The following is a 15,038-nucleotide window of genomic DNA, read 5'->3' as shown; positions in this document are numbered from 1 at the left end:
TAAACGAGATGTAATCCAGTGATCTGCAGTCTATTCGTTTCGGTACAAGCTTTTTGGCGTTTATGCGGTCCTCGATTGGGACACCAAGATATCTGTGAACCATGGATTCAACTTCGTGTTCGCAAACAGCGGTGTCAATGTTAGTCAACAGCAGTGAAAAACAATTGTCTCGTGTTCTCTCTGGTGCTTCATTCGGTCCCGATCGTTGATGTTCGATACTTAAATTTGTTCCACTCGTCACATTAGAGGCTGCGATCGGAGTAGAATGTGGTAGGTCGTCGGTAACAGAGGATGAATCGCGCGGTATGATGCGTTCCAGTGTGTCCATAATAGTTGCAACTTGGGTTTTCAGCAGAGATATCTCGGTGTTAACAGAGCTTGTATCATTTAGCGCTGATGACGAATCTTGCAGACTGTCTTTCCAGCCACTGAAAGCAGTTTGGCACTCTTTGCACAACCACACGATACTTTGCGATAGGGCTTGTAATTGCGAGTGTAATTGCTCTCTTCTCATACCAATGCATGATATGTGGAACGAGTTTCCACACGGTCCCGCACATACTACATACAACGCCAGGTCTGTGTAGATGCATATGGCGCAACTTTTGCAATATACTTCACCATCCGACGATTTAGTTTTCATGATAGCGACGGTTAGATGATTCACTTTCAGTAAATGTAAACACGAAACTGATGCAGAATAAAGAGATTTACGAGTAACTACGGCTTTCAATAATAGTGTCGTGCGAAATACGTGGAATTAACGAAATAATCGACGGAAACAAATAAACGATGCACTAGCTCAAACGTCGGCACTCACTCGGCACACACTCTCTTTTACAATAGAAATCAAGCCCAAAGTTCGCACAATAAGTGAACATTAGCTTTATTACGAGCTTTATTAGTAACTAATCAAGGGGCTAGTCGCTTGGAACATTGTGCCAAGAGGTGCCAAGCACACCGTCTTATACGCTGTGTGGCACACCGAGGCACTCTGGGGCACAATTTTGACACTTGAGTTTGGGTGAAAAAACTAGGCAACCATGTGGATTTGACCTGCAAAATGAAAACAAACAGTTGGTTGTCTTGGTAGTTGCCAAGCAAAATCTGAATCATCAAGCAGTGGCACTTCGGGGCACACTGAGGCACAATTCAATACCCGGTGACACACTGTAAATAATTGGCGCAAGTAAAGATGTGCTCAGCGACTCCCCCTTGTAACTAATTGGCTTCTTTAGCGGTGTGAGATAATTCCATATTCTGAATCTGCATGCAAAACTGAGCCGAAATCCAAATTTTCATGAATTTCGGTGCCCGGGAACCTATTTAAAATCAGTTTGAAGTTTGTATGGGAGCGATTTGTCGAATCATCCCTTGTCGCATTTTGTACATACTGGGCGGAGATGTCAAGCAGTTGGCCAGCTGTCAAAAGGTGATTTTGAAAAATCTCTTCGAAATCGATTTTAGGCACCAAAATGAAGTTCTGAAAATCTGAAAAAAAAATCATGGTGGTTCAGAAAAAGGCTAGGGGCAAGACACTGTGCAAACGAGAGTAACTCTGAGAAATTCTGAGTAACTCTATTCACCAATGATCGACGAAATTCGTTGAAAAACACCCCTAAAACTGCAAGAAAAGCGAGATATCGGGCAATTTTGTTTTGATTTTGCGATAAATCAGGCAACACTAAAGTAAAAACGGGAGCAATCCAGAGAAATTCTGAGCAACTCTGTGAAGGAAAATGCACCCTCCAGCACAGTGTCTTGCCCCAAGGTTGCGGTTGACTCGTTAACTTGCGAAAATAAATTAAATAAAAATTTCTAATTATGGTTTTAGCCAGTTTCAAAAACTACGCTTGACTTGCGCGCAGTCATTAACCATCATCAACCGGATGATGATTGAAAACGTAAACATCAGAGCGCGTACTTCTGTCGTTTGACTAGCCTCATAAAATAGACTATTACGTTGGGTATTTACCGAGGATTGTTCACAATCTGCGAACTTGACTGCGGAAAAAATCGTGACCATGACGCCGCTGCTTTTACTTACCTTGTTTGGGCGGATGTTTTCGTTCAGTGTGGCAGAGGGATGCCAATTAATCGATCATTGAATTATCGATATTTTTATCGACAATCATCAGCTACTGACAGGTTGAAACGTCAAAAATGAAGCGTCAACCGCGTCAACATCTGCATCGGTTGGTTTTTTCATCGCTCTGCCAGAGTTGAAAATTTTTCGTTCCGAAAAAATAACAATTTTTTGCCTAAATAATGGGCAATTTGGACCTGGATAAGGTGTGCCGCATGTGCTGCGAGAAAAAGGGCCGTTTGCGACCGTTGTTTCAAGAATCGGAAGATTCACCGCGCCCACTGCAGGACATAATCTTCGACATTTCACGGCTGCGGGTAAGTTTGTTGATGTTTTCGTTCTTCCGTTTTGGTGAGGAGAGTAATATGTGAAAAAGATCTCAATCATTTTTTGTGAACGGTTTGATTTTTGCTCCAGGTTGAATCCGGCGATGGGATGCCGCAAAAGATTTGCCGAACCTGTGCCACCACTTTGGTGAAGATGTACGAAACCATCGAGAGCTACCGGGCAAACGATTTGAGGCTCCGACAGCAACTCGGAGGAGGCATTCCGATGCCCCTGGTCGAGATCAAGGAGGAGGAAATAGATGTGGATCTGCTGGAGAAGGCTTTCACACAGGATTTGTATGTATATTTTGTCGTTACACACGAATGGAAAATGAATCCAGAACAAAAGTTAATTTTTATTTACCTTTCTTATAGGAAAGTTGAGAATATCGCCATTAAACAGGAAAATGTTGAAGCAGAAGAGGAATACCTTGATTACGAGCAGCTAGACGAGGCTGACATAGCTGGGCAAACGGAAAACAAAGTCGTCCTTCCGAAACCGGAAGACTCCGAGGATGACAGTACGCAAGATGCGGTGGACACCGGCGACGAAGATTGGCAACCTGACAAGGACAGCGCCGACGGTGACAAGGAGGATAATGAACCTGGCGAAAAGAAACGTCGGAAAGTGGACAGCGTTGAGGTCAAAAAGCGAAGACCACGCCGAAGACGAAATCCAGACGAACCACCGAGAAAACCGGGACGCAAACGCATCAGACCTAAGGATGATCCGAATCGGCCACGCTTACGCGACTACAAATGCTATATCTGTATGAGTGATTCCCATGGTACGCCCGAAGCGCTGATAGCTCACCTAAACAGTGCTCACATAGATTTGGTTCCGTACACTTGCACGGAGTGTGTAACGGATACGACGATTATCAAGAGTGTCGAGGGTATAAACTTCCACAAGCGACAGCACTTGAATCCGGAGAAGTGCCCGTATTGTGATAAGAGGTATTCCAACAAAAATAATGTAGAGCTGCACGTACAGTTGCACCATCCCGGATTGGGGGATGTTCCGGCCGTTCCGCAGACTTGCGAATACTGTGGAAAGGTTTTCCCTTCCAAAGCGGCTCTGTTGACGCACATCCGGACACACACCTCGGCAGTTGCGTGCGAAATCTGCGGTAAGGTATTTGTCCAGCGGACCAAACTTCGATTACACATCGAACGCCGCCACCAGAAGGTCAAGAACTACGAATGTCACATTTGTAAGAAGAAATTAACTTCATTGGGCGCGGTGGCCAACCACATCAAGACATTTCACACCAATCAAACGTTCAAGTGCAGTTATTGTCCGAAGACCTATACTTCGGAACTGACTCATAGGTATCACGAGAGAAAACACGTCGAGAATCAGAACTATGTGGCCGCGAAAGAGTGGAAGGAATACTACGTCATCCTAGAAGGAGAAGAAGGTAAAAAGGACAAGTTAAAGAAATGTAACCTTTGCGGATTTATAACCCGCGGCATGGGAACCCATCTGTCCACAACCCATTTTCCGACGGAATACCGCTGCGACCAGTGCGGAATGACATTCAAGCGCAAGCAGAGCTACGATATCCACATGCAAGTCCATGAGCATGGCAAGGCCCACCATTGCCCAATATGTGGACGGGAATTTGCCGAACGGAAGAACCTCCTGACCCACCTTCGGACCAAAAAGCACCAAGATCATCCGCTGGCCCAGGCGGTGCTCGGTACCGTGAAGCAAAAATCATTGCCCAAACCAAAAGAAATCGACACCACCGTCACCACCGGTTCGGATGTTTCGACCAAGGAGGAATTCTCGATGGAACTGGAAGTAGGAGATGAGAGTTTTATGTAAGCTTAGAAATATAATAAATTTTATTCATACCTAATGGACGGTATGTACTAGTTTAATAAAGTTTGTTCCTTAGTTCTATGATTATGATAAATGTTGAGAGTGGAATCGTTTTCAAGATGACAAAATATGGAATGATGGAAAGTAAACTTTTGCAAATATCGCTATGCCGTTCCCGCCTGGTCATGGATATTTGCTTCCGGTCCAATCGTTAGAGCGCTCTTATCATCAATAGGCTCTGGCCTAAAATCATAGAAGAAAATATCGCTATACATGGCATCTAATGGGTCATAAACGACTACTACACATTCCACTCCAGCGCTACATGCACTAATGCGTACTTACTCGACTTTCTCAATCGGCTTGATGTCTTCCCAGTGCACCTCCTTGTGATGGGTCCTCAGGTGATTCTTGCTCGTGAACGTCTCCCCACATTGGACGCATTTAAACTTCATCTTACCGCCATGCACCTGCTCCAGGTGCCGCCGCAAACCAGTTCTTCTGGTGAAAGTCTTACCGCAAATCTGACAACCAAATTCCATCAGTTCGCTGTGACTTTTCACGTGGTGGTAGTACCTGGCCTGAGTCTTGAACATCTTTCCGCAATCTGGACACGGTTTCCCTTCGGTGAACTGTTTTCCTTTCTTCTTGGCGGTGGCTTCTGTACCGTGGTCATCCATTTGGGACGGTCCAGGCAGCTCGACCTTGGTCTCAAACTGATCCTCCGTGTCGGTGTTCTCCTTGTTCGCTTCCAAGCCGGTATATTCCGCCGTTATCACTTCCTGCTCATCGTCCATCAGTTCTCGCCGGCGTTTGGCCTGCAGCTCCAGTATCTGCAGCTGGGACTCTTCACACTGCCGAACGAAGTGAGAAAACCGTTTCATCACATTGATGCACGTGTCGCAAATTCCGGTCGGAAGGCCCATCTGTCCCCGGTAACGGCCCAAGCAGAACTGGAGCACCTCGGTCATACCGTCCAGATGTTCCAGCCGATAGCGCATCGGCGTAAAGCCCTTCTTGGCGCACAACCGACAAAAGTACTCCAGGTTGTTCTCGTTGTCCACCTCCAGCGAGGCCAGGTTCAACGTTGGGATGGTTCCCACCAGGAGGCGCGGCTTCTTCCGGCTCCGATCGATGAACCGTTCCTCGAAGTGACGCTCGCAAATGAGGGCATCCTCCGGCAGTACGGTGCCGTACTTGGCCACCCAAGCCGTACTGCGCCACCAGTGAGGCAGGTCGCCGAAGGACATCTTGAAGAACTGCAGCCTGTTCCACTCGGCGATGGCCGTGCAGCCGGGAATGAAACAGTGCGTCTGGGATAGGAATTTGATCAAACAAGTTGTTATTGCAGTTCCATAATTAAGGGTCATAAAAGAAAGCACTTACCATGAGCTTGTAGTCCGACGTCATTATTTTTACAGAGAAATCAGCTAAAAATTACGATTCGATCCGCGCACTAATCTGAGGACGCCTTGGCGTAAACAAACAACAAGATGCTGCGGCTTCAATGTTTCTAGAACAAAATTTGTTATTTAGCGTCAAAAAATGATCGATTACACGGTCCGACAAAAAATCAACTTTTGTTCTGCCCAGCTCTAAATTTCATCTTTTCTGATTGCTTCCGACTAGAAACTCACAAATCTGAAGTTTGGGAGAGGGGAGGGGCATTGATTTAAAATTTTGAAAAATCGAAAAATTACGAGGTTTTTCGATCGCCATTTTGGCTAAATGCACGATTTCACAAAAAGAAAAGGTTGACCACGGAGCTTTAGGGGTTGTGCAACTACCAACAAAATTTCACAAAGATCCGTCAAGCCATTCTCGAGAAACGGCGTTTTTACGAAATGATGATTTAAAGATTTCTTATATTGCACGTAAAGAATCCAACTACTATATGGAACAATTTCTGATTAAACTATGCCGTTTAGCATCAGGGTGTCTTCGAGAAAGTTTTTCTCTACAATAACGAGCTTCTTTTAACCTGTTGGTAAAAATGATCAATCCCCCTAAAAGTCAGATAGAAAATTTACTTTTTGAATTTTTCAAGATACAAGGTTGACGTCTTCACAAGAGTTGTAGAAAATGCTGTTCTGAATAACTTTGTCGAAGATGCCAAATTCGTAACTCCGTTAGTTTTCAAGATACGTTGCGTTTTTATTACCAGTGGCCCCTTGAAAGTGTTTTTTTCCTCAATAACTTTTTTCACTTTTGATTCCACAATTCTATTCTCACCATCTCCAATAGGTCAATCATTTTGACTTTCTAAAAGAGACAATCTAGGAGACAATTACTTGTACTTTCGCATTTGTATGAGATAATTTGATTACAATTGCCTATGAAGTAGTGCGGGGCAAAAGTTCGCACCTAACAGTCTCCACAAAATAACTATTGAGGAGAAAGACATTAATTTCGTTTTTCATTGTCTCACAATTCCCTATCATGTAACCTTCAAAACATAGCACTAGATTTTATCGAGTTCTTTTTGTAGCTCTAGTAATAAAACTTTTAATGCAAGTACTTCAATGCGTACATTTGCCTCATAGAGTAAAATGGGGCAAAAGTTCGAGTGGGGCGAGAGTTTCTTTTGAAGTTTTTGAGCTTAATTCAAATTATTTCTTTCGGGTATCAAGGTTGTTCGAAGCCTTTTTGGAAAGGAGTCTTTTACTCCAAAATTTATGAAAGTTGATCAATATTTCTAAAAGTTATGACAAAATGTTGGTTTTTGATAAAAACAAATTGTAATATGCAATGGTCCTTCCAACGCATGGAATAGAATTGTAATGAAATCGAACTCGATATTTTATTTTGGGGCGTAACTAGGTATATTTTGAAAATGCTTTAGCATGTATAACTTTTTGCAAAAAATATTTGGAAATTATATTTTACAAATAGTGGGGCAAAAGTTCTAGTCATGTGGCAACATTAGGTAAAACCAAGGGGTTGGTCATTCAGCACACTTCATTTGTGCCGTTATTTTTGAGCGTGTGCCAAGGTGTGCCGAAACTGTGCCGGTTATTTTCCAGTGTGTGCCGGACGTGCCGAAGGTGTGCCGGAGGTGTGCCGCATGCTTGGCCGCATGCTTGGGGCAAGACACTGTGCTGGAGGGTGCATTTTCCTTCACAGAGTTGCTCAGAATTTCTCTGGATTGCTCCCGTTTTTACTTTAGTGTTGCCTGATTTATCGCAAAATCAAAACAAAATTGCCCGATATCTCGCTTTTCTTGCAGTTTTAGGGGTGTTTTTCAACGAATTTCGTCGATCATTGGTGAATAGAGTTACTCAGAATTTCTCAGAGTTACTCTCGTTTGCACAGTGTCTTGCCCCTAGGCCGCATGTGCCCAGTGGAATTTTTCTTTGAATGTGATTTCGCTATTTAGAACCCTGTCAGTTTTTGGCAAATGTTGTTGTAGGCGCGGTCCAAGACGTAGAATAGCGATCACGGTTCTAATAGCGAATCCATTTATTTCGGAAGAAGTTTTAAAGCTAAAATAGATATTTTTTTATGATTTACAGACCTTAATGAACTATGATCAACCAATACTCACAACTCCGTGTCTCTAGTCAATTATTTCCGTCCTGACAACCGTCCTGTGATAATTCATCTAGTCAATCTACCTGTTTTAGTCAACATAATCGTCTTAGTTATAAGTCATTCAATAGATTTTAAGTTTACTCACAGTCGTAGTCGTTGTTGATCGTATTAGATGTGTAGTTTAAGTTTTAGTTAGAGTATAAATTCTGCTTGGAAGTTAACCTATAAATGTAGATTTTTTGCAATAGTTAGTTCAATCTTCCGGTATCAATCTGCATTTTTCACTCACAAGCAATAGGAAATTTATTACAATTCACGGTTCCTATTTCATAGTTTTCCAATTAGAAATTAAGAGTAGTTTTAACAAATTTTAGTAAGAAACTTTCAACTGCATGCCATTCATTAGCCACATTTCTCACTTTTGTTTATTCTACCTGACATTTGGAGCTATCTTCATCTACTCATACCATTAAAGCTAACGGGTGACAAGCCGTCCGTCAAACCTGCAGCATCCCTGTGGTCCATTTCTGCTGCCGCGCTGACGGTTGTAACGCCTCCCGCAACATCCCCCTCCCCGTAATGCTGCTCCGATCCAGCAGGATTACCTTTCGGATGTACGTCCAGCACGGCTAGCTTCGCTACGGGACGGCGAAGAATTCCTGTAGCGGTCTGAACATCCACTTGTCGAATACGACCATCTTTTCCAGGGATGACCTTCAACACCTTGCCTCGAGGCCATTGATTGCGAATAGCCTCGCCCACGATGAAAACGACATTACCTTCTTGGATAGGCTTCACATCTTCTTGCCACTTGGTCCGTCGAGTCAAGTCCGGTAGATACTCCCGAATCCATCTTGCCCAGAACTGATCCAGGACAAAACGACAAAGATTCCATCCGTTTCGCAGTGCTTCACCTTCCGTAGTGAGTGCTTTTTCCCGCTGCTTAACCCCATTTGAACTCAGAAGAATAAAGTGATTCGGAGTTAAAGCCTCTTGGTCCGACGTCTCCAGTGGCACGTAAGTCAATGGTCTTGAGTTGACCATCGCTTCCGCATCGCAAAGTATTGTGTGAAAGACTTCTTCTGATGGAGCACGAGCTTGGTTGATGGACTCCATAGCTATTTTCACCGCTCTGACCATCCTCTCCCATGCACCGCCCATGTGCGGGGAGGACGGCGGGATGAAGAACCACCGTGTATTGGTATCGGTGAAAGTCTCCGACAACTCACGGTTCATTGCAGCTATCTGTCCGGCCAGCTCTCGGCTGGCACCGACAAAATTTGTTCCATGGTCAGTGTAGATTTGTGTCGGTGCACCTCGCCGCGCGATGAACCGCCGCAGAGCTAACTTACAGGATTCCGTAGATAGTGACGCGGCTACTTCCAGATGTACTGCTCTAATCACCAAACATGTGAAGAGAGCCACCCAGCGTTTCACCTGACTACGGCCGATTTTTATCAAAAACGGCCCGAAATAATCAATTCCAACCAACGAGAAAGGACGAACGAACGGAGTCACGCGTGCTTCTGGAAGAGGTGCCATTCTAGGCACTACTGGATGTGCCTTGTACACAGTGCACCACTGACACTGCTTTGCCACCTGTCGCACCATCGTCCGAAGAGCCGAAATGTGATACCTTTGACGTATTTCGTTCACCACGGTTTCACTGTTGTGGTGACCAAGACGTTTGTGGTACCTGTAGAACTTGTATATTTCCGGATATTTATAATACGATAACTAAACAACCTTTAGTATTTCACAATTCCCGTTTATTAACGCAACACTATACAACCTTTCGTTGTCGCTCACCCAGACTGACTGTCCCTCCTGTCCAGTGCCTACTATGATCGATTAATGCCATGTGCTCGACTCTACAATCCCCCTTAGCTTTCATTATGTTAGTGAGGGATATAATCCTGAAATCTCACTGGTTCTGATGTTACGCGTTTTGTTCGACGATCCCCTTTTTCTGAATCCCGCACTACAACCATTGGTTCTGGTGATATAACCTTTTTCAAATGTGTAACAATTCTTCGATATTCTTTTCCTGACTGACAAGATCGTACCGTTGTATCCCCTCCTACTTTTCGGATTACTTCGAACTCTTCTGGTGAAAAATCCGCATCTAGCTTGTTGCTCTTCTTCATTCTCTTCACTAAAACGCGATCTCCGACCTCAATGCCACTATCCTTGGCCTTCCTTTTATGGTCTCCATATATCTTGCCCTTTTCCTTTGCCGTTTTGTCTCGATCTCGTATGTCTTCATCATCCAGTGCCACTGGGGGAATTACCGGTAACTTGCTGCGGATTTTTCTTCCAAACATGAGTTCCGCTGGTGACTTTCATGTTGTGCTATGACTTGTTGAGTGGTATGTTAGCAAATAATTTCGAAGCTCCATCCTCCAGTCCTTTCCAAGTTCTTGTGCAATCCTGAGCCTTTTGAGAAGCGATCTCGCTTTAATATTGCCTTCCGAAGTTCATCAGACCGGCAATTCTCCACGACTACCGTCTATCCCCGTTCGTTTGACCGCATCTAATCTGAACACTTTTTAATTTGACCCCCTCTAATCTGCACATCGTTCAAATTAAAAATGGCTCAAACTTCATTCTGCTAATGGAACGGAGTGAAACGGGACGCAGAATCAAAACAAAACATAAAATGAGGCTGCCAGCAGTGGGGTTTTTCGTCGTCCACAGGGTTGCTAGAAGTTCAAACTAAAAATGAACCCCGTTGGTTTGCATGAGGTGTCGTTCAAACCAACGGGGGTAGACGGTACATCAATCAAATAGATTTCTTTCAAAATCTCCCCAACTTCGGCCGAATATTTTTCAAAACCACAGTTAAGTGCTTGTTGGCGAAGGCGAATCACATAGTGAGAAAACTTCTCATTCTGCTCTTGCTTAATCTTACGTAATTTACGTCTCTCGATAACATCTTGACGACCGGTTTGGAAATACGAATCAAGAAGTTCAATAGCCAAATCGTAAACTTTTGGTTCCAAAGTCACCAAAGGTGTTCTATCATGGTCGGGTAAACTGCGGAAAATTCGTTGGAGTTCAACTCCGCCCAAATGAAGCAGCTTAGCACGCTTCATCTTTTGATCAATAATACCATATGCATCAAAATAGCATTCCAACGACCACTTCCAAGATTCCCATTCTCGTGAAATCTTGCCTTTTTCGATGGTTTCGCAGCGGAATGGTGTAATTTGGCGCATTTCATCCATCTGTAATAATATTTTAGTTCAAACCACAACTTAATGTTTTGTCTTATGCATTTTTTTTAATGTTTGCTGGTAGCATCGGATGACGGCATTAGTTTTTTTTTTTTTTTTTTTTTTTTTAATTTTAAATATTTACCTCAAATTGGATCATTATAATCAATTACTTTTATATATATATATATAGGTTCACAGTTATCCTGTGAACAATAATGGTTCGTTTATGTTTTCAACACTACTGGTACATTCATGTTATGAACGCTGTTGATTCATTTAACCTATGAACGCTACTGGTTCAATTGTCCAATGAACGCTACTGGTTCATTCATCCTATGAACGCTACAGGTTCAATTATCCCTTGAATCCTACTGGTTGATTTATCCCATGAACGCTACTGGTTCATTCATCCTATAAACGCTACTGGTTCATTCATCCTATGAACGCTACTGGTTCATTCATCCTATGAACGCTACTGGTTCATTTATCCTATGAACGCTACTGGCTCATTTATCCTATGAACGCTACTGGTTCATTTATCCCTTGAACGCTACTGGTCCAATATTCCCATGAACGTACCTAGTTCAGTAATCCTATGAACGCTACTGGTTCATTCATCCTATGAACGCTACTGGTTCATTCATCCTATAAACGCTACTGGTTAATTTGTCCCATGAACGCTACTGGCTCATTTATCCTATGAACGCTACTGGTTCATTTATCCTATGAACGCTACTGGTTCATTCGTGTTATGAACGCTACCTGGTCAACCAATGAGAGATTTTCGATGTGGATCGATATCGATTTGTTTTGAAACGATGGCGATCGCTATCGACAGGTAAAGAACTATGAAGAAAATCAGAATGTGGTTGATAGGGTACTGGTTCATTTATCGAAAAATCAAAAAAATAATAAAACGAACCATTTATACCATCTCGTTTTAATTTTAAATATATATACATATACATACGTATTTAGTAAACAAATAGGTTTCAAATAAACATATTATAATGTTTAATATATTTCTGGCGTAACACTTTTTTATCCAAATATAATTCCACAAAGTACCACTGTGCTGTACCACTGTCAATAGTGGTTTCTGCTTTTAGTGGTATTGCGTGTACGTACACGTTGCATTACACGAACACTACCTGAGTAACTGGTTGAAAATAGTAAACAAAAATCAGCTGTTCCCGGCAAAATTAAATGGGCATATTTTCAACCAGTAGATTTGCATTAGTGTTCGTGACGCCGCGCTGCGAAACCACTATTTCAAATGTGCCATAAAATTTCATTGATCGTCATCGTTCCACGCACATATACATCGACGGCGTCGGTCTACTACTGATTTGACATTGGTCTCCCACCAGCACCAGCGAACCACCCGTATGTAAACAAACAAGTCTGAAGCAAACCGAAAATAGAAAAAAAATCAGTGCTCGTCTCCTTTTTATTTAATATATTTTGAACTCCTCTTCGTGTTTGTGATCATAATGTTGAATTAATTTGTGCGCAGTTGTTAAAAGTGACTCAGTAATAATTAATTGGCAAATTCATGAAACAAATTCGAAAATTGCACCATCACCGTCGGTTCTGCCGTCGGCGTCAACCTACGCATCAGCCGAGCAAATTGCACGCACACATTCATCATGTCACGTCCAATCAAATTAGTGAGCAGGTAAGGGGTGATGTGGTACCGTTACTATGGAAACAGTTGGTTTTGCTTCAACAGAAAATCGACTTACCTCTAACGGTGTACGGAGGGGTGTTTCCATAGTAACAGTCACGTTTTTTTTTTCGGCAAAATTGAACGTCTAATTTGAAGCACTTTTCTGCGATTTATTCAAATAAAAATTTGGTTTTACCTTTATTCTTATCGATACAATTGAAACTTTATACAAAAAAATACACTTGTGCACATCATCCGATACTACGCATTGCAGACTTAACACTTTCTGTGGCCTTAGAGCAATCACATGTTATGGAAAAAAAAATCACTTCCTCGTAGATACAATTTTCAACATTTTCTGAATTTATTTTCTGCTCCTACCTTTTATTCTCGTCGCCACTTGTAGAACTTGTATATTTCCGGATATTTATAATACGATAACTAAACAACCTTTAGTATTTCACAATTCCCGTTTATTAACGCAACACTATACAACCTTTCGTTGTCGCTCACCCAGACTGACTGTCCCTCCTGTCCAGTGCCTACTATGATCGATTAATGCCATGTGCTCGACTCTACAGTACCAGTCTACCAAGAACTCAGTTACCCGATGGTTTTTTGGCAATATTACAGGAAACCGCGCATCATACGGTGCTAGCGCACAGGCCTCTGTTCGACCTTGCATGCGTATGACGCCGAACTCATCCAGAAACGGTGATAGTTGTTTGATAGGACTACTGTTTTCCAATTTCAAAGGTTTGCTGTTTTCGGACGTTTTCATTTGCTCTAGAGCAGCAATCTCGTCGGCGTATGCTTCTGCTTGAGCGAGCCGCCACAACGTCCTTTCCGCCCGTACCAAGTCTTCTTGCTTCAATTGCGATTCGGTCTCGTTCTTAACGGGTTTCCGCAGACGATCCATAAAGGAGTATACAAATGCCATGGCGCGAAGCATTCGTTCCCACTTAGAAAACCGGTCATACTTGATAATTGGTTGTATTAGTATTGTTCGGTGTACATGTATAGCACGCAGTTCTTCTTTAGTGCCCGTTGATAACGGCCGATGATGCGGCCAGTTGCTCTTCGACTGGATCAGAAAATCAGGTCCAGTGAACCAATGACTCTCCATTTGCATTGTGGGACCCTTTCCCCATTTTGTAGCGTCGTCTGCAATGTTAAGCTTTGTTCCGATCCAACGCCACTCTTCAGGTTCCGTTTCTTCTAAGATCTCTCCAATACGCACTGCTACATACTGGCGATACCTCCTTGTATCCGAGTTTATCCACGCTAGGACTGTTGTGGAGTCGCTCCAGAAAAATCTGTGTCGCACGGGAATCGTGTGGTACTCGGCAATGGATTTTGCTAAACGGCTACCAATGACCGCCGCTTGCAGTTCCAATCTAGGAACGGACATCGAGATTAAGGGAGCAACTTTCGCCTTGGAGGCTACCAATGTACATCTTGGCTGGCCGCGATCGACGATCCGAAAGTAGGCGACACAAGCGAAGGCCGACTCACTCGCATCCACGAATACATGTAACTGCATCGTTTGGAAACTATCCGGATCGTATCCGGGAAAATAGCAACGCGGGATCCGAATTTGGTCCAGTTTGGAAAGCTGTGCGATCCATCGTTCCCACTGCTTGGATATTTCTGCTGGAATAGCCTCGTCCCATCCAACCTTAGTCCTCTAAAGATCTTGGATCAGCATCTTACCATGGATGAGCAGGTTTGATATTAGTCCAAGCGGATCAAACACACTCATTTCGAATCTAAGGACACTTCGTTTCGTGATGGTGTTTGTTGATTCTGAGCAGTCGAAATCATTCGGTAACTTCACGGAATACACAAAAACATCCTCGTCGGGTAGCCAGGCCATACCTAGGACGCGTTCCATTTGGCTTTCTTTATCGACGCTGAAGTCCTTTCTGCAGTCCGTTGCTTCTTCACCCATAAGATGCAGCACTTTCTTGGAATTGGATCGCCAGTTTCGCAGTTCAAATCCGGCGCTTTCCTGGATCATTCGCACGTCCATGGCCAGTTTGACCATATCATCCTCCGAATCTCGACTATCCAGGTAATCGTCCACATAGTGGTTTTCAACTACCGCAGTCGCCGCTTCTTGATAATCGTCTTTCCATTCCATAGCGTTCTTGTTCTTGACAAAGTTGGCTGAACAGGGCGAACATGTCGAGCCGAAGGTGGTTACATCCATCACGAATACGTCAGGCTTCTTTGTCGTATCACTTCTGTACAGAAACCGCTGAACTTGCCGATCTTCTCGTCTAATCTTCAGCTGGTGATACATCTCGCGGATGTCACCTGCAATCGCGACCTGTCGCTGCCGAAAACGACATAACACAGCTGGCAACGAAGTTAGAAG

At 43.4% G+C, this 15,038-nt stretch overlaps 3 protein-coding genes across 3 annotated transcripts; 1 reads left to right on the top strand and 2 right to left on the bottom strand.

Annotated features, from left to right (window-relative positions):
• Window positions 1-2,056: 2,056 nt before the first annotated feature.
• Window positions 2,057-4,393, top strand: LOC109400105 (zinc finger protein Xfin-like). The gene is made up of 3 exons (XM_062846233.1): window positions 2,057-2,403; window positions 2,504-2,709; window positions 2,788-4,393. The coding sequence occupies exons 1-3, from the start codon at window positions 2,269-2,271 to the stop codon at window positions 4,241-4,243; spliced, it is 1,797 nt and encodes a 598-aa protein (XP_062702217.1). The 5' UTR covers window positions 2,057-2,268; the 3' UTR covers window positions 4,244-4,393.
• On the bottom strand, window positions 4,262-5,785 carry LOC109400107 (zinc finger protein 550). Its single transcript, XM_019672589.4, has 3 exons — window positions 5,627-5,785; window positions 4,586-5,553; window positions 4,262-4,483 (listed from the first exon to the last, which is right to left on the bottom strand). The coding sequence occupies exons 1-3, from the start codon at window positions 5,648-5,650 to the stop codon at window positions 4,405-4,407; spliced, it is 1,071 nt and encodes a 356-aa protein (XP_019528134.3). The 5' UTR covers window positions 5,651-5,785; the 3' UTR covers window positions 4,262-4,404.
• A 7,360-nt stretch (window positions 5,786-13,145) lies between these two features.
• LOC134291032 (uncharacterized) lies at window positions 13,146-14,201 on the bottom strand. Its single transcript, XM_062858293.1, has one exon. It carries the CDS (start codon window positions 14,199-14,201, stop codon window positions 13,146-13,148), a length of 1,056 nt encoding a protein of 351 aa, XP_062714277.1.
• Between the last annotated feature and the right edge of the window lie 837 nt (window positions 14,202-15,038).

This window comes from Aedes albopictus, chromosome 1, assembly GCF_035046485.1.
Source record: "Aedes albopictus strain Foshan chromosome 1, AalbF5, whole genome shotgun sequence".
NCBI lineage: Eukaryota > Metazoa > Arthropoda > Insecta > Diptera > Culicidae > Aedes > Aedes albopictus.
This window is presented reverse-complemented; position numbering and strand designations above follow the sequence as displayed.

Excerpts from the sequence above, each read along its gene's own strand:
- LOC109400105 (XM_062846233.1), top strand. The coding sequence starts at position 2,269 with ATGGGCAATTTGGACCTGGATAAGGTGTGCCGCATGTGCTGCGAGAAA. Across the intron at positions 2,404-2,503 it reads TCGACATTTCACGGCTGCGG|GTTGAATCCGGCGATGGGAT; the intron begins GTAAGTTTGTTG and ends TTTTTGCTCCAG. Across the intron at positions 2,710-2,787 it reads AAGGCTTTCACACAGGATTT|GAAAGTTGAGAATATCGCCA; the intron begins GTATGTATATTT and ends CCTTTCTTATAG.
- LOC109400107 (XM_019672589.4), bottom strand. The coding sequence starts at position 5,650 with ATGACGTCGGACTACAAGCTCATG. Across the intron at positions 5,554-5,626 it reads CGTCGGACTACAAGCTCATG|ACGCACTGTTTCATTCCCGG; the intron begins GTAAGTGCTTTC and ends TTCCTATCCCAG. Across the intron at positions 4,484-4,585 it reads AAGCCGATTGAGAAAGTCGA|GCCAGAGCCTATTGATGATA; the intron begins GTAAGTACGCAT and ends CTATGATTTTAG.
- LOC134291032 (XM_062858293.1), bottom strand. The coding sequence starts at position 14,201 with ATGCAGTTACATGTATTCGTGGATGCGAGTGAGTCGGCCTTCGCTTGT.